This window comes from Lonchura striata, chromosome 5 (genome assembly GCF_050655825.1).
Source record: "Lonchura striata isolate lonStrDom1 chromosome 5, ASM5065582v1, whole genome shotgun sequence".
Classification (NCBI taxonomy): Eukaryota; Metazoa; Chordata; class Aves; order Passeriformes; family Estrildidae; genus Lonchura; species Lonchura striata.
Window position 1 is genome coordinate 28,160,213 of NC_140707.1, and position 22,284 is coordinate 28,182,496.

At 41.3% G+C, this 22,284-nt stretch overlaps 1 protein-coding gene across 13 annotated transcripts in view; it reads right to left on the reverse strand.

Moving 5' to 3' along the window:
* Positions 1-6,617: 6,617 nt before the first annotated feature.
* MUC5AC (mucin 5AC, oligomeric mucus/gel-forming) overlaps positions 6,618-22,284 on the reverse strand; it is a 45,785-nt gene continuing 30,118 nt past the window's right edge. For 10 of the 13 annotated variants that reach the window (XM_085580171.1, XM_085580174.1, XM_085580173.1 and 7 more), the window contains 19 exons: positions 18,153-22,249; positions 17,761-17,987; positions 16,734-16,908; positions 16,300-16,550; positions 14,985-15,168; positions 14,402-14,600; positions 13,345-13,523; positions 13,049-13,118; positions 12,668-12,765; positions 12,273-12,304; positions 11,366-11,543; positions 10,583-10,687; positions 10,307-10,341; positions 9,820-9,942; positions 9,611-9,709; positions 8,837-8,965; positions 8,135-8,192; positions 7,427-7,532; positions 6,618-6,918 (listed from right to left, as the gene is read on the reverse strand). In XM_085580171.1, coding sequence (XP_085436297.1) covers positions 6,687-6,918; positions 7,427-7,532; positions 8,135-8,192; positions 8,837-8,965; positions 9,611-9,709; positions 9,820-9,942; positions 10,307-10,341; positions 10,583-10,687; positions 11,366-11,543; positions 12,273-12,304; positions 12,668-12,765; positions 13,049-13,118; positions 13,345-13,523; positions 14,402-14,600; positions 14,985-15,168; positions 16,300-16,550; positions 16,734-16,908; positions 17,761-17,987; positions 18,153-22,249 — 6,577 coding nt within the window. In that variant the 3' untranslated portion in view covers positions 6,618-6,686. The remainder of the gene's footprint in view (positions 6,919-7,426; positions 7,533-8,134; positions 8,193-8,836; positions 8,966-9,610; positions 9,710-9,819; positions 9,943-10,306; positions 10,342-10,582; positions 10,688-11,365; positions 11,544-12,272; positions 12,305-12,667; positions 12,766-13,048; positions 13,119-13,344; positions 13,524-14,401; positions 14,601-14,984; positions 15,169-16,299; positions 16,551-16,733; positions 16,909-17,760; positions 17,988-18,152; positions 22,250-22,284) is intronic. The other 3 variants (XM_085580172.1, XM_085580163.1, XM_085580166.1) reach the window with 2 other exon arrangements.

A 22,284-nucleotide genomic window follows, 5' to 3' on the forward strand; every position in this document is an offset into this window, starting at 1 on the left:
GAACTTGGGCAGTTTTGGGTGAAGCCCTGGGAAGGACACAACCTCCTCCTTCCTGGTCTCTCACAGCTCCTGTACTGCCAATGTTTTCCAGCATCTTCAACAGTTTGTCACGCCATGGAAAAGCTCTCAGAGGAGTGGTTGTTCTCTTTCTTCCCTCCCAAAAAGCCCTTACAGCATGGATGATTGTGGCACATTCAGATAAATTTGTTTCATCCCATACTGATTACTCTGAGTCTTCATAAAAGGAGCTTTCAAAGAGCTGTGTGGGACACAGTGTAGTTAGATTATTTATTATTGAATGGTATTTGTGGCTGAACTGTGTATGAGAGATTATTTTTAATGCATTACATTAATTATATCTTTGATGCAAGTTTTTAAAAACCATAGTTGCCAGGATTGAAGCTATTTGCTACTGGGTGACTTTTTTATGAGCATATTATTTCTGAATCCTTAGCTTGGCCACATCAACAGATCAGATTAATTTCAATTAGACTGAAGTGAATTGACAACTAAGAGAAATAAATACACCTGACTTTAGAAAAATGGCTCCCTCTTTATTTTCACTATCATAAATGCAGGGATTGTGATTCTCATGCTTTGTGTGTCATTTTCAGCATATGAAGGCATGGTGATCTTGTGACATGTGCTGGAAAAATCATGTAATAACACCAGCATGATCATACCAGAATGAATGAACCAAGGTAGGGTAAATTCTCTTTGATTCTGGTAATTTCAACCATTGTGTGTTCCTCAGGTGTGCTTCCTTAGTTGGGTAAGTGAGGTGTCCTTTCTGGGATGCTCAGAGACCCTTTCAGTTGGGTGGATGAACTATAAAAAAGAGTCTCATTTTCATTGTTTCCTGAAAGTCTCAGAGAATAGTCACTGTGCATATTTATATTCACCTGTGAGGTAAATTGAGATCCTGCTAGTGTCATGTCCACTGTAGTTACCTCAGTGTAGTGCTGGCAGTTTACTCTGAGCCTGGAGAGGTAAGAAGTGACAGAGGAGAATAGATCATACAACCTTTTAATTAGCTGAAGCCTTCCTTGTGATGATTTAAATCCATTTTATACTGCAGTTATGTCACAGGAGAATATACCCTGTACTGGTTACTATGAAAAAACTCAATTCTACCCCAGGCAAAACCAGCACACAGTGACTAACAAACTTTATTTTACTTTGTAAAAACCCAAATAATACTGGAAATCTAAAAATTATTTAAGTTGAAAATTTACTTATGATGGAATCTCAGCTGGGATTGAAATACTGTTTATTGCAATACTGTTCAGTAAAATCCTGTGCAGTATTACTGAGGGATGGATAATGTTGCTCCCATAGCTTCCTTGCTAAATGTAAAAATTACCTCAAGTGTACTGTGACAACTTCTTTATTATGAATGCTGTAAAACTACTCACCATGAAGTATGTGAGGTAATATTTTGCACTATCTTCAGTTGACCATATTTAGTACAATTGCCATACAAATTTCCTGTAAAATAGCAGATATCTGAATAATGGGCCTTAATTACCATTAGAATGAGGTCATAAAGCACAAAAGCATTGATAGTAGAGAAAATTATTCTACATCAGGTAATCTCATTCTCCAGTATACAGAGCAACCAGCAATTAATGTGAATAAGAAATTCAGTTCTGTTGTGGCAGGAGGTCATTTCACGAAGGTGTTTATGAAGTCTTTTCTGCAGATTTTCATGTTATGGCTGTGTTGCAGTTGGCAGATGTGTGCTTCAGTAGCTGTGACACTGAGTAACAACAGAAAGCTCAGTTTTGGCCCCACACCTCTCTAGAGGTCACTTAAACTGGAATGAGAGTTTTGGACTGACTTCTCACTGAGGGAACAGATGAGTTCCCATCTGACATTCTCTGAAACAAAAGCCAGTTTCAAATTTGCCTTGGAATCATGCTCCTCTCAAGTATTTCTGGCATTTTTTCATTTTTCTTGGCTTTTTTTTTCCTTTTTTTTAAAGTCAGTGAATCCCACTGAATCCTTGTAACTAGACTGGAATACAGAAACAATGGTTTAGTTTCAGGACTGGCTACTAAGACTTTACACATTTTCATTTTGTGAGACTGTGTGTGTGACATATCCACAATTACTCTATTTAAGAGTTCCATTTTTGACTGCCTGGACAGCCTTTTCTTTCTTAAAACAGAAGGAAGCAAAAGTGGGATTTTATTTTTCTATGCATGGTCATAACAGGAAGAGAGTAGTTAGAGGCAGGCAGAATAAGTTTCTGTCTATTTAAGAAAACCCAAATCTAATTATTTTGATAGTGGAAACATTTGCTGGTTAATCACCATCAGATTGTAGCTATAAATAGGAGTTATACTGAATGCCAAAAGAAATCAGAGGCTCAAGAAGGATGGTAATTTTTGAAGCTGTAAGGAGCAAAGGAAAATTTGACAGTCATGACTACTGCATCCTCTGCAAAAATGTACTTCCTGTGCATTTATAATTGTTTTATTATTACATTAATAATGTTTGAATAGAACTAGTCTCCTTTTCTATTATAAAACTATGTCTTAATCAGGCTTGTTGCCAGAGAGTGGTTTTTTTTTTGGGTTTTTTTTTTGTTTTGTTTTGTTTTGTTTTGGTTTTGTTTTTTGGTTTTTTTTGGGTTTTTTTTTTTTCAGTGGTTAGAACAAAACCTACTGAAGAGGTAAAAAGTTCCTTCCTTCAGTTGGGTTTTTACTATTATGAAGTGTGGCTTCCACTCTTGAGTTCTCTGTTATCAGCCCAGCTCCTGAGCTGTGCCACAAACAACCATAAGTCCTTCAATAGATTTTTTCAGAAAATGATGTGGTTTAAACATTGTTTTAAGAAGCAAATGAATTACTGGAAGTGGATTCAAAGCTGGAATCCAAATAGACACATAATTTCAGGTTATTGTTTATGTGTTGCTGATAGTTATGAAGCATAATTGAAATTGATTATTAGTAATTTATTTACACTGCAGAGTTTTAATATGCTGTGTGAAGAAAGAATAAAAATAAGCTAGTCATGAAGAACCTGAGCCACATAACAAGAGACCTGAGTTGAGAGCGAAGGTATGAATGCCCATTAACTCAATATAGAATTTAGATACTAAAACTGTGAATAGTGGCGGTTTTTTTCAGCTGGAATAATTTCTAAGTAAATGATTTCTCTGCTGCAATTTATTTGTCTTCTAACAATGATCAGATTAAAAAAAAAAAAGTGATGTATGAACAAATCTTGTTATGTTATGTGGAATAGATGCTTGTAGATTCAGGATTAAGTTAAGGGCACAGCTCATCCTCAGGATTGGAAAGTAAGAAATAGTTGTGTGGCTCACTTTGAAGTGCCTGGAAAGAAACTCTTCTGACAGCAAACCTGTTCATCCACGTCTGTGAGCTGTGAGCCCAGAGCCCTCTGGTGTTGTTGTTGGTGTAACATCAACCATCTACACCAGCACAGCTCAGGGTGACCTGCAGGTATTCTGACCTGTCGTGAAAGACCTGCCAAGCCAATCACTTTCTCCCACCCAATCACTTATTGACTCCAGTATTTATCTATGGTTTTAAAAAAAAAATAGCAATTTATTTTTGACAAAGATAAGTGGTATAATTTACCCTAGCTTTTAGGAAGGTTTACTTTGGAACTATTACCCAATCTGTAGCAGCAACAACTCAGAGCAAAGATTGGTCCTGTGTAAAGGAAAAATTAGGAAGAATGTAAGTCTGCTCTATTACATCCATTGCAGCACTCTGGTTTACATTTAATCCATGTCTTGTTTCAAGATCTTTCATTTTGTCTTTAGTGCCCAAAGCATGTTGTTCCCTGTCCTCCTTTTGAATTGAAGGTTCCCATCTGCTCTTTCCCAGCACTGGGACTGCATCTGTGATAGAAATCCTTCCTTCTCCAAGGCAGGGTCTCCAGTACTTCCTCAGCCACAGCCTTGGCGTGCCTCCATGATTTACCTTGGCTTATGTTCCCCTTGTTCCTGTCTCCCTATGCCAGGACTGAAGCCTGTCAGTGCCCTTGCTTCTATTTCTGTTTTTTCTTTTCTTCTTATGCCACCAAACTCTGCTGTCCCTGCTATTACCACCTGTCAGTCTTCCCATGTGCCACATCTCCCCTTCTCTTCTTCCTCATTGTATTACTTTCTTCCCTTTCAGTGTATGAAATGGCTGGTGGTACAGACTTATTGCACACAGGGATCTCCAGGAAACAGAATCTCTTCTGGGATGCTGAAATACAGGCTTTGTATGGGAAGACAAGTAATGATCTTGAAGCAACATGCAGGAAATCTGCCATTTTAGTAGGTTATAGTGGGCAAGAAGCTGTTGTGAACCAACAAAGCACATAATAATTAATTTTCTATTATAGACATTATTTCTCTTTTGCAGAATGAACAGGAGAATAATAATTTCCTAGCCTACCTGGAAAGGCCAGAAAATCTGTTACACACGGAATGGTCATGAATTCAGTAGTAGTGCTGCACTGGGAAGCCTGGTGGGTTAGCTGGGAAGGGAGGAACAGAGCAGTGTGCCACCTGCGGGCTTCACAGAGCCCAAGGTGTGGAAAAAACTAACAAATGTCAACAGGAAGCTGGGACGGAGCTCGGGATTTCTGCCAGCAGGAAGTCAAGTGGTGTTAGTGTTTCTCACGGAAAACTCAGTGTGGTTATTGTCCTGTAAAAGAAAAACACGTGTGACAGCAGCCTAAGCTGCTGCGGGGCCCCCTGTTCCTCCCTCTGTTGAGCCATCCAAACGGTAGGGTAAGAGAAAAGTTTAATAAAAAAACATCAGCTTTTTACAGTTCCCTTTATAAATCCTAGAGCAGTTATTCATAGGATGTTGCTTGGCATTATACAATGTACAGTCAGAGCTGTGGTTCAAAGTACTCTGCTCCTAAAGCAGAGTAGTGTAAGAAGAAATGTCACAAATGCCAGAAGTTTATGTCCAAAAAGGAGACTGAGGAGTCCTGCAATTTTATTTGAATAAAGGGAGAGAGTCCACCAGGGCAGACACCTGTGGTATTTTCTCAAAGTTTCAGAGGGAGCATCCTGTTTTTATCCTAAACTCCTAGCTACATGTTACCCTCTTCCTTTCCCTACTGGCTGAGGCATCAGGAGGGTCCAGCCTTCCCAAACTGCCTACCACATATCCCACTTTGAACCTGCTATTTTACCCTAGAATTCAGAAACTCAGGCTGTGCAGAGCCTTTGTCTGTTTCAGGAGCAGAACTGCCTGGGCTCTGCAGCAAACCCGCTGCCCTAAGGCAGTAGAGACATTGGGCCCATTTCAAAGACCGTAACACCCACACCTTCACCCAGCAAATTGTTTGTAAACATGGGAGCTTTCCTCTCAGTTGCAGCCGCATAGATTTACAGCAGTGCAATTTCAGAGATTTATTTATGCTGCAGTGGGCTCTAAAACATGAGACAGGTTGGTTTGAAATACTTTGGCTACTTTATGCCAGTCAAGGAAAGAACTTTCAGGGCTGCAAAACATGTCCAGACTCAAGAGTCTTGTGCTTGCTTTCTGAGAGTTCACTAAGTGATGGCAGCTGAGGTGATGTGCTTGGAACACATCCAAGTGTTTGGTTTTGAATGTTTTTCATTCAAAGCACTACCAAAGCTCTATAGTGGGTTAGGTACCACGGCCTGCATTGATTTTTGATCTGGACCTACGTTTTATGGACCCAGCAACTCTCACGCAAGGGATTCACTGAAACGTCAAAGCAGACATGCTGTAAAATGCTCAAAATTTATTAATCATAATTGTTTTTTTGTGTCATAAGGAACAAAAATAAAATAATATTCAAAACCAAAAGAAAATATACCATACCCAGACAACATGACTGAGAGTAAGAAATGGAATATTAACATTAATTCTGAAAGAAATGACCCAATAAATCAGTTTAAAAAAAAAAAAAAGTAATAAATAGTAGTGGTCCAACTTCTTGAAGCTTCATAGGAAAGAATTTACAATTATTATTATTATTATTACTATTATTATTATTATTATACTTTTGTTTAAAAAAATCCTTCATATGCCTCTGTTGGCAAATATATATATATATTTCTTTTGTAAACAGTTAACCACATAACAAAACAGAAATTAAAAAAATCCATATTTTCATACAGCTACTATGCTGATGGTGTTATGTAAACAAAAAGTAGTGTGCAGCAGCTTCTCACAATAGGATTTTTCCTTTTCCTCACAAAAATATGTGGGGAAATATGTCCATCATAAATTGTTCAGAATATTGAAGTTTATAGTTTTGAAGAGATATGGCTTTCTGCCCTCTAAGTTTTCCTCAGCCAAAAAAACCCAAAAATCATATAGAAGCAGAGTGGTACAGTTTTCCTTGGGTTTGGTTTGTTTTCTAGATTTGTCTTTTGATTTTTCTCAGTGAACTGAAATGAAAATGTTATTAAAAGTCCAGCACTTCTCAGAAGACAAATGAACAGAAAATGTCAAGATGAACTTACACTTCTCAAGGTGAAAAACAAAAGACATAAAACCAATGGGAGATAGATTGATAATGAAAGCTGAAATTCTGTAGACAGATATACTGGGGGATTATGCAGAAAACATCATCTGTTCATCCAAAATTTTAGCTGCTCTTGACACTTTTGTATTTTTTGAAGTTTCTTTATTTAGTCTTATTCTCAGCCCTTGTTTGAGGACTTCTCTCTAATTCTAATTTTTGACATTTGCTTGCTCCTGAGAAGTCTTTATCTGCTGTGTCTCCTGTTGGGTGTTGCCTTGGGTAATGCACTCAGCAGTCACACAGCTGCATTTCTCCACGTAGGTGTAGGAGTGATCCAGGGAGGTTCCATCGCTGCACGTCAGAGTCACATTTCTCTTGCTGGTCTTGATTTCCTGACAACACGAGCATTTGTGCACCATCGTGTTTGTCGTTTGAGAATATCTGATAGAAAAACCAATGAGAAAGGTTCAGAATTTATGTGAGGAAATAATACTGCCCTTCCACCCATTACAGAACATAACCAGAAGTTTTGTGCTTGCATGTGGGACTATTGCTCAATATTAGCATTCTTACAGTCCTGTGGTGAAATAGAGGTAAATTGCTCCTCATTGTAAAAATTTATAACTCTAAATCTTCATTAAGGCACAGAAAAAGTACAGGATTATTCCAGATCACATAGTGAGCCAGTCCAATGAGAGAATAATGAGAAACAAATAACCTCAGTTTTAAATGGGCAAAATCAAAATTTGGGTCTATTCACTATGACATTGAACAGGCTGTTAAACTCAAGGTAATCAAGCTAGTACAATGCCATGTTAATTAGCACAATGGAAACAGTTGATGACTGGGTGGATGTTGGACACATCAGAAAAACCCTTGTGATTTGCTTGATGTAACTGGTGTAAAGAGTAGAAGACAAGAGGCCACAATTATCTTTTATGCCACTTACCGTGAGTAAGCATCACAGCTGCCTTCACAGTATGTTATCTCAACAGGTGCAGGAGAGACACAGCCATTGTAGTTGATGACAGTAGTCATATTGTGCTTCATACAAACTGAGGTCATCACAAAGCAAAGGAAAACATGTTAAAATGCATGTGTATATAAATAGCTGTGTATGATATGACAGTTTGTATCTGAAAACTAAGGTGGATGAAGCTGAAATAGGAAACTAAATCACAATGCATTTTTTTTAATTGCTGAGGGCTAAATGAAGACTTGCTGTTTGTGTTATCAGTGGATGAAACATTCCCTTTTTCTTAGGCAACTTGATTGAGAATGCAGAAATTAAGAGTAGTACTGTGGCAACTGCTCAATGCACACCCATCTCTCAGAACTGGCTTCACTTTCCTCCTTAAAGGGGAATCTATCTATGGAAATTAGAGAGTAATCATAGTCCTCATCCTCCCAAAAAAAGCCAGCATTTAACAGTAGGGGATGGGAATGTTCACAATCTGTTTTACTAGGACCTAAAATGCATAGTGGAAATGTCCTGTTCCTTTCTTTTCCACCTCTTTCCTTTCTCACTCCAGTGAAGCAGTGAACCCAAACCTGGTCAGTTCACCTTTTCTGTCTATGTACCCATTGCGCAAAATGGACTAATATAACTAATCAGGCACATATAACCAATACTTTTAACAAAATTATTATTACTTACGTTTTGGTACTCTTTGGCACACTAAGCAGCAGCCATCGTCAGATAACCTGATATCCTCCTTAAGTGGGAAAACAAAAAGATAACTCAGGTTTCATATCTGCATACTAAAGCAGACTTTCCCTGCTTCCTAATTTTCTCTGGCACCAGAGACTGTGTATATTTTTGTATTGACCGGGAATCTAATTTCAAGCAAGGCTAAGTATTAAGGGCACCTCACCACCTTAATATTAATAGGAGTTATTTGAAAGTTGAAATGGAGGAAAACCCTCAGTTTAGTAGTAAAATTTCAGCAAGCAATAAAGCTCCTAGCACATGTAAGCCCAAATATTGTGACCAAAGTCAGTAAAGGTGAAGGATTATAAAAGAGAGGGTAACAAAATGAGTGAAGTAAGTGACTTGCCAGAGGCTGATTTTTGCTTCTAGGTCCCTTGACACTTTAAGGAATCCAAAGTATTATACTGTATCCTTTTATCTAATGTCTGATCCTCAGTGAGGATTGTAATTTTTAAATTTTAATTTTAATTTTGAGTTGCTTTTCTGAGATAAAATTTGACTGGGAGCAGGTTCAGAGAGGATAAAAAGAGAGCTACTTCCTGCACGATGCTTCTGCTAGTTATTTTCATTGGACACCGTGATCCTTCTATCACTGGTGTTAGGCACTGCAAACTTTCCAAAAATGAGAACTGGTAGAACAGGACTTACTGGATCACACTCATCATAGTTCAAGGCAGGACAGCTTGCCTCTTTGATGACTTGAATGAACTGGTCAGCATGTTTTTCACATGTGTAAAAAGTACAGTTATCACCAGGTGGATTCCAGGTTTCTCCTTCCTGAAAGTAGTCAAAAATGAATGCAAATTTAAATCCTATATAAAAATGAAACAAAAACCCCAGTGTCTTATTTTTGCTGTGTATAGTAGTTTGATTATTCCTAACAACTTCCTTGAAATTCAGCTGATAATTATTTACCATATTATCATACTACTATTAAGTGGTTTTCATTAACCAAGTGAAGAGGCTCTATTTTTATCTGGATATAGATGTGCTTTTTACGTGAATAGAGTAAGTACGTCGGCTCATTTGGAAAGAATAATTTGCATTTCAATGGTTTTGTCATTAGAATTTATGGATGTGTCAAAATACCTCCACAGATAAAATTATCCTCTGAGCAAAATGGGTACTACAGTTTCAGAACTGGAGGCAAACAAAAGCCTATTGCTTTCACCTATGTATTTTCCTATGCTGATTTCTGGAAGCCATTGTTCAGTATCATATCACAGTTGCTTCCAGAAGTCTTAGAACTGATGTTTCGTAGTGTGAGGTATTGTTTAGGCTGTGTGGAGATTGTCCAGCCCCTGCCTGAGTAAGCATTTGTCTGAGAAAAGATGGAGGAAATAAATGTGACAAATACAAGGAGAGGAAAGAGTAAAAGACTAGCAGAGTTCCCCAAAAGTGAACTCAGCCAGAGGTAATTACATGGAGCACGTGTGTAGCGTTGTCTCCCAGAGTCACTACGCAAGCTGCTGCCTTGCACGTGCCACAGCACTGTCCGGGTTCCACTGTGTATTTATAGCCCTGTTTTGAAAGGAATAGAGAGACAATGGCATTAAGTCAGGTCACTGACCTGGGCTGGTGCTTACTGGAGCTGAGTGGGGTGGGAATTTCTGGCAGCAGAAGACACTCACCAGTGGGCAGTATGTGTCACAGATAACAGGCTGGCACGTCACCGTAAGGTGGTGAGGCCTCGAGGGAGAGGATGAAGAGCAGGTGCATTCTTCACAGGGGCCTGATGGAATGGCAGCTCCAGGCTAGGGGAAGTTGGAAAAACCCATTATTAGCCAGTTAAAACAGGTTGCTCCGTGTATGCACATCACAGAAAATACAAAGTTTAACTATGTATAGGCTAAGCTAGCCATAAATACAATTTTGGTTGTTTTATTTACTCAGAGTTTCTGGTTCGGTAATACTGATTTTGGAATCAAATTCTGCTAATGGAGAAAGGAGAGCAGAACATGATTTTGCTTGTACAGAGGGTGTTAACCTCAGTGAAAGAATGAATAATATTTTATCTCAGGCAGTCCTACAAAATATGGGCCATGATAGGTGTCTCAAAAACACTACACTGTGAGCTATGTGAGGATATATTTTTATAGAGTAACTCTGTGTACTTACTGCATAATAGGTTTCGTTGACTACACAGCCCTGTCCTGTAAAGAAGGAAAAAGGAGGTGTAAGTTTTAGGAGGCAGAAATGCATGAAAAAACTTCTGTTTCATAGTTTTGTAGGCCCATTTCATAAGCCTGTGGCAGCAGCCTTAAAACACTCATTCACAACAAGGCCCAATACGATACCAGAGATAACTTGCATCTCTCTTATAAGGTTTTTTGTAACTTAGAAAAAATACAGCAGTAAACAGTACATAAGGGGGGGGTGGTGCACGATACTTACTGCATTCAAAGACAGGACAGCAGTTTCCAGGTGGCATTATTGTGATTATTTCCTGCCCCTCTAAGCACTGCGGTGTGATGTCAGCACAGAGGCTTGTGTTACAGTCTGTCTCATGTAAGAGAATAAAGAAAATAATAAGCTCAGAATTTTTGAATTAAAGCAGTTTTGTTTTACATGAACTTCTGAAGTCTTCCCATGGGGTAGATATGGTGTTTACAAAAGATAGTCTAATGACTAATTCAGACTATGTGCCAAGGTGTTTTCAATGTGATTGGGCTTTCCTAAATCTTTGTAAAACAAAACACTGAGAAGAACAGAGTAGTAATTGTTGGAAAAAGATAACTTCAAAGAGAAATTTGTACCAATGGGGAAATCTGATGACTCTCTGGTTTGATAACTGGTTCTGGAACTTTCCTGAGTAATTTTTGAATAGTCAGGACTATTTTTTAAAGTTAATTTTCTTAATACTGGTCTTTGAAATTGAAAAGCTTTTACATGGTTTTTGATTATTGTTTCAGATAGTGGCAGTATTAAAGTTTTTCAATGTTAAATTATAGAAGATTTTCAGTTACTTTTCTATGACTATATAAAATTTTTTGATGTTTACATTTCTTATCTTCAGGCATTTACTGTATGCTCTGCAAGAAGGCTCTAAATAGCAGGATGAGAGAGAAAAGCATTATGACATCAATGCAAAGTATTAAAAAATGTGAAATGATTGCTGTAGTTTCCTAAAATTAATATAGCATATTGGCCATGATAAAGAACTAAGACAGTACTCACAGCACTCAGTCCTAGTACAGCATGGATCTTCTGGTATCGGTGTCTGAACAGGCATGTAACCTGGTCCTTCACAAAATATTTGCTGTGTCGGAGAACATTCGTGCTTTGTACACTTCACCTGAAGAGTGTTTTTGTCACAGACACATTCTCGGCAATCTTTTGTCCACTTTTCTCCTGGCTAAATAAAAAAGAAAACCACAGGCAATGGGAAGAAAAAAAATTAAATATAAAAATAAACAAAAATAATTTTATTTGCTTCTAGTTGACATATTCATATAGGCATATAGTAATAACTGATTATATCAGCTTTTTCATAGTTCAGATTTCATAGGAGACCCTCAGACTGTTTATTTGGGGAAGACATTGGAAGCCACTAAAGGTTCTGAGTTCACAAAGCTATTACTTTCTATTTGTTAATAGTGTTAGCATGAGGGTTACAGGAGTCCTAAAGGAGAAGTTATCGAGCTTAGCATCCATCTTTAAATAAAAAATTATCATATGATGTACTTATTTTCACATTAGGTTGCTGATTTCTGTGCAGCTGAGGAACTAATAATGCAAGACATTAACATGATAAGCAACAGGTAAACTTTGTTATCCATCTCTCCATTTCTGGTAATTTTATCAAGCCAAATTTGTGGAAATAAAATAAGCATATATGCCTAACTTCCACTACCACCATCTCTCTCTTTCTGTCCTTTTAAAGTTTTTTTTCCCTGTATGTGAGGTTATTGAAAGAATATTTTATCACTTATTGTTAAATTTCTTAGGGGTGCTCTAGTACTCATTATTTTTAAGACTGAAAGTGAGCAAACATTTGTGACAAAGTTTTGGTTCAATGGAACACTAAATATCATCTTGTTTCACTTGTCTGTGCTCTTTAAGCCATACTCATTGTGATACTCACCCTTCTGGACATTCCATTTGGCTCTCTGCAGACTAGAAAGAAATAGAAAAAAACAGACAAACAAATGAATGGGTATTTACACCAATGAAAACTGACAAAGGAATAAAGATGTGCATTTTCAAATAAAAATACTGTGAAGATAAAGCTAACAAGAAAATTAATATGCAGACTAATTTTGCTGAACTGTAGAGTTCTACCATCTTGGTGGGTCTCGTGTAAGGAAGGATGATGGGAAAAAAGGATAATATTGACTATGATTCAGTTTGTAATTGGGGACACTGAGGGAGACTGATTTACAATGATCTGACTGTGTACAAGATGACTACAGAACTCAGGCCTCCTGACCAATAATTCCCATCTTTATTTATCCCCCAAACTAGCTACAGATGACTTACAACATTCAGAGACACAGATGTTGCTCTCTGCACGCAAGAGTGTCATTCCTTCAGGACAAAAACAGCCTTCAGTTACTCCATAGCCAGGACGCTCATAGCTGGAATGGGAAGAACATATGTGTTTGAGTACAACACTTCTGTGGTGAGGCAGAGGGCAGAGCAGTCTATCATGTCAGATAAAAGACAAGAAATGTGGACTTTCTGAAGGGCAACAGGAAGCACGTGTTCCTAGAGCTGATTGGTATTTATAAATCTTGAATAAGTTAGTGAAATTCGTAACACATTTTATTGTAAAATAACTCAAATTTCTGAGGAAAGTAGATAGATAAGAAAAATATAAGCAAGTGCTTAAGGGTGGGGTTTTTTGTTGTTTTCCAATACCTTTGGTCACAGGTAACTGGATTAATGGGCCCGCAAGGCTTGTATACAGTGCTTGATGGACAGCTGAATGCTGTATGGAAAAAGACCAAAAAAAATATTAAAAATTGCCAGTAGATGCATTTTTTTCCAGAAAAAAATTACTACAGCTTTGCCTTCTTTATCTGCAGCTTCTGTGAGAAAAGACCCCACTGCATTTTTGTAGACAGTAACCAAGTGTCAGATATAAGACGTGTTTAGTGACTAAAACACTAATTTCTACCATTTATCACATGCATTTTGAGTCCTGCAATACTTACAACACGTATTGTTAGTCATTCCTCTCCAGTCAATGCAGACACCTCTAGCAGCACACTCTGTAGCATATATCTCCAAACTGGAACACTGCATGGATTCATCGTCTATGCGACATCCATCAAAAACACAGCCTTTGAAAAAGGGTTCTGGTGGTATCACTGTGTGACATTCTGCAAAAACCCTGCAGACAGTAAAGAAAGCAACCCCCTTCTATATCAATGAGCCATTATACAAAGTCTGTTCCTGTCAGAAAACACTTTCCAGTTAATAGCATGTGACTCTGCTTCAGTAAAGAAGGCATTATGAGAAACAAAACCCTAGGAATGGCCAGTAAGCTAGGAGATAGATTCAGGAAAGATTAAGAAATCTGAAGTGCATTTTTTTTCTAAAGATGTTAACAGGCATAGTATTTCTATATGCGTACACAATCTTTGAGTGGTTTGAGACCAGAAATTTAATGTAAAAGGCAACTGCACCAGATAGAGAAAAAAGTAGCAATAGAAAATTTACACATAAAGTAGCTCCAAACTTACTAGATACTACAGAAAACATGTATAAAAGGCCTTTTATAAATAACGTTGTCAGCCTACACAGGTATAGGACATACTTCAGGAAACAAGCCTTTGTGCTTTTGGAGCTCTGTATTTTAGGTAAAATATACACAGAATGAAGGATATTTCTCAGCTGTTTGCATCTGCTCTCTTCACCTGTTTGGTAACTGGGTTCTCTGTATTTGTACTGAGGACCCACTTCAAATTTAGAGTTCAGTCTTTGCTTAATACTTAATGAACAAACTCTGGAAGTATTGCATCCAGGGCGTATTGATTTTAGTGCTTGCTGCATCCCTGATTTTCTGACTTTACCTCTACTTGCTCAGTTATCTTTGGTATGCAAATCATTAAGGCAGACTAGTTTCTTTTGCAGAGGCCTTTTACTATTTATATTCTGTCATTAAGCTGACATTTTCAGCTATTATCACATGCTAAAGTTATAGCTGTTATTTTTTCTTATAAGATACTGAGACAGTTGTGTCTAGAAGAAATTAATTTGTTTTCTTACTCGCTCAAGATAAGCTTGCAGAGCGCAGGCGTTTGACATTGCGGCTTTGGTGGAGGTGTGGTTATAGCTGGTGGTATTGGTATTCCATGGCACGACTTGTTGTTGTCAACAATCCAGTGATGAGCCATTTGGGGACAGGAGGAAATGATCTTACCACTTGGTAAGCGGCATTCATCTTCTTTATTGTTTGTACATGTTCCTGGAAGAGACAAGCTGGATAAGTCTCATAAGCCATGTCAGAGATGCACAATACATTCCTGGGCTGATATGTTTGGTGTGATATACTCATGAAATACATATTTTGCCTTGCTTCCTAGGGAGCACTTTCTCTAGTTACATGAACTTTAGGTTATAGAAAAACAAGTAGATGTAAAACCCCAGCCCCAAAGAAATATTGAGCTTTTGACATCCTACAGAAGTTGAAGAGCAGAACTGTACTCATTTCCATTTACTGCTGTTTAAAAATCTCTGTCAATCGTAAGACTGCATTGCCACCAGAGTGGGTGAGCATAACCAAGGTGGGGGGGGAGGGGGGGGTGGGCAGAGGAAAGAGTACCCCCTCTAATCTGTCCAGCCTTCTTACCACATTGTCCTTCAGTGTTGTTGCCAAATTTGCTGTATGGGAGCTTGACAGAGAAAATCAGACCACTAAAGGTGATGACAGCACCAATTTCTTCTATTTCAACAATCATATTGATGCCAAGAGTGGAGAAAGAAATGCCATCTTTTTTGAAGCCGGGTTCAACAATCTTTTTGTTGAAGTACATCTGAAAGCAGGGTTAAAAAAAAAGCCAAAACAAAACAGCATGTCAGAACAAGCACTGCTTCTGCCTGATTATTTTAAATATGTGTGCTAATCTTCATAATTATGCATAACTCCATACTATTGTTCATCACATCCAGTGCTGATTGGCATCCTAATGACAGCATATAATTGCGTTGATATCTTGGCTTGTATTGCTATATTGCTAGAATGTGATAATAATCTAAGTGGCCTCTACATACTGTGTTTGTGCTGATTCTATGCTAATACAAAGTATTCTATGCATATAAATCCAAGTATTTTCATTCTATCCCTCATGATTATGTGCCTTGGAAACATTTTTCACGTGAAAATGAGTGATAGTTTCCTTTAGCTACAGAAACATCCCTGCCATTATTATGTAATAACTTTGTGAGATAATCACACCATCTCTGTATTACATAGTAATTGACATTGGAAGAATTGTCTGAATTCAAAATGAAGTCAGATGCCCTTAGTGCCAGTTTTATGTAGTAGTGATCATATTTATTTGTTAAACTTTTCAATTTGTAGCCATTATCTTATATGAGTTAATAAAGGTAAACTTATTTGCCTAATAGTTTTTTGCCAGAAGTTATTCTGCAACCCTCTTCTCACTGAATCAGGCTAAAGCATGAGTTAAAATCGTCAGTTATGTTTTCTTTCACGGGGAACCAATGTATGTTTCTGACTAAGAATGTGGCATGGTACTGTAAGGTGGGAGTGCCTATTCAGACAAACTTTTCTCCCTTTCTATAGATTCTCTAATCAACTAATAGATTCTCCAGTTTAAGAGTGGGACTATCTTTTTAATTTTCATCCAGCAGATAAGGGATACACATCCATCCTTTCCCCAGGAGAAGACTCCTCCTTGCAATTTGCATTTGTATTTCTTCAAAGTGTGCATGTTTACATAAGTGTATGGCACAATGTACCAGTTTTCATGAAATATTAATTTTGTTCTTAGCATCCAGTGCAATCCTTTTTTTTTCCCCTAGTGGTACTCTCTGCTCTCATACCTCCATGATGTGATGTTCTAACAGACTGTACCTCAAAAAGGCATCAGTAAGGCTTATGGACACTTTCTTTTTTGCAAAAATAGAAAAAAAATATTTACCACATTGGTCATCACACCATTCATGAGTTGACGAGTCAGCACCACTTCTGCAGATTTGTAGAAAATAATAATGGATTTAGGGCAGGAGAGTCCATCTTTTGCATCGCAGTAATAATTGTCAATGTAAACACGGAAGTTGTCATATCTAGGGACAATCTGTTTCACCAGGACGTAAGTGCAGTTTTCAAGGAAGGTATAATAGGTTCCATCAAAAGTAATGTAATGAGGATCACCCCATCCACTACACACACCTGGTACAGAGAAAATATTTGGAAGATGAAAATGAGAATTTAGGTAGAAGAAAATTAAAAAACAGAAGATTCTGCAATTTATAGAGCAACCCTAAAAAATGAAAACGCCCATATAATCTGAGTAAAGCTTGGCTTTTTTTTTTTTTTCCACAAAATGTTATTCCTGAATCTATTGATGCTTACATTGACACTCATATCGATAACAACATCCATTTTCATCAGGTACCAGCATTGGTGGGTATTTGTTTGCACAGGTAATTTCCTTTACAGGTGGGCAGTACGTTGGTACTACATCTATACTGTTGTCTCCATTACAGATGACTTCTGTACAGTTGGATAATTTGAATCGTTCTCCAGGCTGCAAAACGAAGAAAAAGCTTTTTACACAAAACTCTGTAAACAGGAATAAACTTTACTCCTCTTTTTAGATTTATGCTATGATATTCCCAGTAATGGTGGTGTTGGAAAGGAAATTAGTATGTGTTACTTATATTCAATTTGTGGTATTAATGATTTCAAATGGCAACTAGAGTTATTCAAAATTCTGACCATGTTATGGAGAATAAACAACACTAACATTTCTGAAACTAAAGCAAAGACTAAAATGAAAATTTTCACTGAGAGTAAAAGTTGTCAATATTCTACAGGATTAACTTTCTTTAATGCTGAAAGGAGGTGGAAACCTTAACGACACTTGTTGCAACTGCATGAGCCCTTCCGGAGTTTAGGGGACATATATTAGGTTACAGGAATTTATTTCTTCTATTCTGCGTATAGCATACTTCAAGGACAACAGAGAACATAAAAATAAAATAAGTTTAAAGGAGTATAGATAAAATGGCAGAATATAGGAAATAGATACAAGCCTTTACTGTATCTTAAATATTTCCCTTTAGTGAAAAAATAACATACATAAGAAAACTCCCTCTAATATGTCAGTGAGAAGATACCTTGCATATGCAATGCACCAAAGAGTTTCACTAAAAATAAAGTAACAACAAAAGACTATAGTCACTTATTCAGCAATATAAAAACAGAAATTCAAAAAAAGGAAAAATTAAAATATTATGCCCTGTATACTGCCCATCATTAGAAAAATAATTGAAATAAGCACATGTAAGGTATAAAGACTACAAACTCTTCCAATCAGGTACCACCCAAAGAAATTATACTATTTAAACAGTGAAAATATAATATCGAAATCACATACTTGTAATGGAGGGTAAATAGAGGAAACACAACCATGAAAAACAGAACTTGTAGAGGTGGGAGATAGAGGAACTGCTGTTGTTACTACTGTAGACCACTCAGAGGAAGTGGTGGCTGGCAGAGTAGTGACAGGACAATGCACACTGTGTCGTTCAATATTACATGTTGGGCTACAGATGGCATAAAATCGACAGCCTTCACTATCCACCCTGTTGTAAATCAAGTCACCTGCAGAAAAGGAAACAAAGACATATAAAACAACAAAAAAAAACCAACAAAAAAAAAATGTCAAAAAACAGAAAAAAAGGTTAATTAACAGAAAAATGTGAGCAAAAAAAAAAAAGGTAAAACTAAGAAATAAAAAAAACAAGAAAAAAAATAAAGCACACTAACCAGGAGAAAAAATAGAATCACCAATCTTGCAGAAACAAGGAGTAGTTGAAATGTGAGGAGGAGGAGTTGTAGAGAAGGGTTCACTAAGGGTAGTTAGAGTGGATGTGCTGGTGGTGGGCAAAACAGTGGAAAATGGGCAGTTGTAGTTGGGGGTGCAGCAGAGCACGCGGATCTTGTAGTTGAGGCACATCTTGAATTTGCCCGTCTGGTCCTCGTTCTTGCACACCAGTCCAAAGTGGACGTCGCACTGCACGACCTGCCCCACCTGCTGGATGGCGACGTCAGGGTAGTCCTCTGCCTGGCACTCGATCTGCTTTGGCTGCCGGCAGATTCGCTTGCCGGCGGCGCGGATGTGCTGGTAGGTTTCAAAGTCTCCCTGGTTGGGCCCCGAGGAGGGGAAGTCGACGTCGAACCATTCGCTCCAGGTGCAGATTTCAGGTTCACAGGGGGTGGTGGAGGAAGTTGTCGTAGATGTCATTGGCGTGGGGCTGGTGGTGCTGGTGGAAGTGCTGATTTCTGTGGAGGTGGGACTCGTAGTGGTGGAGATGTAGGGCGTGGAGGTGGAGGTGGTGACAGTCGTGGTTGATGGGATGGTGGAGATCGTGGTGCTGGTGGTGGGGCTGGTTGTTATCACAGGGATGGGGATCGAGCAGTTGTAGTTGGGGGTGCAGCAGAGCACGCGGATCTTGTAGTTGAGGCACATCTTGAATTTGCCCGTCTGGTCCTCGTTCTTGCACACCAGTCCAAAGTGGACGTCGCACTGCACGACCTGCCCCACCTGCTGGATGGCGACGTCAGGGTAGTCCTCCGCCTGGCACTCGATCTGCTTTGGCTGCCGGCAGATTCGCTTGCCGGCGGCGCGGATGTGCTGGTAGGTTTCAAAGTCTCCCTGGTTGGGCCCCGAGGAGGGGAAGTCGACGTCGAACCATTCGCTCCAGGTGCAGATTTCAGGTTCACAGGGGGTGGTGGAGGAAGTTGTCGTAGATGTCATTGGCGTGGGGCTGGTGGTGCTGGTGGAAGTGCTGATTTCTGTGGAGGTGGGACTCGTAGTGGTGGAGATGTAGGGCGTGGAGGTGGAGGTGGTGACAGTGGTGGTTGATGGGATGGTTGTGGTCGTGGTGCTGGTGGTGGGGATGGTTGTTATCACAGGGATGGGGATCGAGCAGTTGTAGTTGGGGGTGCAGCAGAGCACACGGATCTTGTAGTTGAGGCACATCTTGAATTTGCCCGTCTGGTCCTCGTTCTTGCACACCAGTCCAAAGTGGACGTCGCACTGCACGACCTGCCCCACCTGCTGGATGGCGACGTCAGGGTAGTCCTCCGCCTGGCACTCGATCTGCTTTGGCTGCCGGCAGATTCGCTTGCCGGCGGCGCGGATGTGCTGGTAGGTTTCAAAGTCTCCCTGGTTGGGCCCTGAGGAGGGGAAGTCAACATCGAACCATTCGCTCCAGGTGCAGATTTCAGGTTCACAGGGGGTGGTGGAGGAAGTTGTCATAGACGTCATTGGCGTGGGGCTGGTGGAAGTGCTGATTTCTGTGGAGGTGGGACTCGTAGTGGTGGAGATGTAGGGCGTGGAGGTGGAGGTGGTGACAGTCGTGGTTGATGGGATGGTGGAGATCGTGGTGCTGGTGGTGGGGCTGGTTGTTATCACAGGGATGGGGATCGAGCAGTTGTAGTTGGGGGTGCAGCAGAGCACGCGGATCTTGTAGTTGAGGCACATCTTGAATTTGCCCGTCTGGTCCTCGTTCTTGCACACCAGTCCAAAGTGGACGTCGCACTGCACGACCTGCCCCACCTGCTGGATGGCGACGTCAGGGTAGTCCTCCGCCTGGCACTCGATCTGCTTTGGCTGCCGGCAGATTCGCTTGCCGGTGGCGCGGATGTGCTGGTAGGTTTCAAAGTCTCCCTGGTTGGGCCCCGAGGAGGGGAAGTCAACATCGAACCATTCGCTCCAGGTGCAGATTTCGGGTTCACAGGGGGTGGTGGAGGAAGTTGTCGTAGATGTCATTGGCGTGGGGCTGGTGGTGCTGGTGGAAGTGCTGATTTCTGTGGAGGTGGGACTGGTAGTGGTGGAGATGTAGGGCGTGGAGGTGGAGGTGGTGACAGTGGTGGTTGATGGGATGGTTGTGGTCGTGGTGCTGGTGGTGGGGCTGGTTGTTATCACAGGGATGGGGATCGAGCAGTTGTAGTTGGGGGTGCAGCAGAGCACGCGGATCTTGTAGTTGAGGCACATCTTGAATTTGCCCGTCTGGTCCTCGTTCTTGCACACCAGTCCAAAGTGGACGTCGCACTGCACGACCTGCCCCACCTGCTGGATGGCGACGTCAGGGTAGTCCTCCGCCTGGCACTCGATCTGCTTTGGCTGCCGGCAGATTCGCTTGCCGGCGGCGCGGATGTGCTGGTAGGTTTCAAAGTCTCCCTGGTTGGGCCCCGAGGAGGGGAAGTCGACGTCGAACCATTCGCTCCAGGTGCAGATTTCGGGTTCACAGGGGGTGGTGGAGGAAGTTGTCGTAGATGTCATTGGCGTGGGGCTGGTGGTGCTGGTGGAAGTGCTGATTTCTGTGGAGGTGGGACTCGTAGTGGTGGAGATGTAGGGCGTGGAGGTGGAGGTGGTGACAGTGGTGGTTGATGGGATGGTTGTGGTCGTGGTGCTGGTGGTGGGGATGGTTGTTATCACAGGGATGGGGATCGAGCAGTTGTAGTTGGGGGTGCAGCAGAGCACACGGATCTTGTAGTTGAGGCACATCTTGAATTTGCCCGTCTGGTCCTCGTTCTTGCACACCAGTCCAAAGTGGACGTCGCACTGCACGACCTGCCCCACCTGCTGGATGGCGACGTCAGGGTAGTCCTCCGCCTGGCACTCGATCTGCTTTGGCTGCCGGCAGATTCGCTTGCCGGCGGCGCGGATGTGCTGGTAGGTTTCAAAGTCTCCCTGGTTGGGCCCCGAGGAGGGGAAGTCAACATCGAACCATTCGCTCCAGGTGCAGATTTCAGGTTCACAGGGGGTGGTGGAGGAAGTTGTCGTAGACGTCGTTGGCGTGGGGCTGGTGGAAGTGCTGATTTCTGTGGAGGTGGGACTGGTAGTGGTGGAGATGTAGGGCGTGGAGGTGGAGGTGGTGACAGTGGTGGTTGATGGGATGGTTGTGGTCGTGGTGCTGGTGGTGGGGCTGGTTGTTATCACAGGGATGGGGATCGAGCAGTTGTAGTTGGGGGTGCAGCAGAGCACGCGGATCTTGTAGTTGAGGCACATCTTGAATTTGCCCGTCTGGTCCTCGTTCTTGCACACCAGTCCAAAGTGGACGTCGCACTGCACGACCTGCCCCACCTGCTGGATGGCGACGTCAGGGTAGTCCTCCGCCTGGCACTCGATCTGCTTTGGCTGCCGGCAGATTCGCTTGCCGGCGGCGCGGATGTGCTGGTAGGTTTCAAAGTCTCCCTGGTTGGGCCCCGAGGAGGGGAAGTCGACGTCGAACCATTCGCTCCAGGTGCAGATTTCGGGTTCACAGGGGGTGGTGGAGGAAGTTGTCGTAGACGTCATTGGCGTGGGGCTGGTGGTGCTGGTGGAAGTGCTGATTTCTGTGGAGGTGGGACTCGTGGTGGTGGAGATGTAGGGCGTGGAGGTGGAGGTGGTGACAGTGGTGGTTGATGGGATGGTGGAGATCGTGGTGCTGGTGGTGGGGCTGGTTGTTATCACAGGGATGGGGATCGAGCAGTTGTAGTTGGGGGTGCAGCAGAGCACGCGGATCTTGTAGTTCAGGCACATCTTGAATTTGCCCATCTGGTCCTCGTTCTTGCACACCAGTCCAAAGTGGACGTCGCACTGCACGACCTGCCCCACCTGCTGGATGGCGACGTCAGGGTAGTCCTCCGCCTGGCACTCGATCTGCTTTGGCTGCCGGCAGATTCGCTTGCCGGCGGCGCGGATGTGCTGGTAGGTTTCAAAGTCTCCTTGGTTGGGCCCCGAGGAGGGGAAGTCGACGTCGAACCATTCGCTCCAGGTGCAGATTTCAGGTTCACAGGGGGTGGTGGAGGAAGTTGTTGTAGACGTCGTTGGCGTGGGGCTGGTGGTGCTGGTGGAAGTGCTGATTTCTGTGGAGGTGGGACTCGTACTGGTGGAGATGTAGGGCATGGA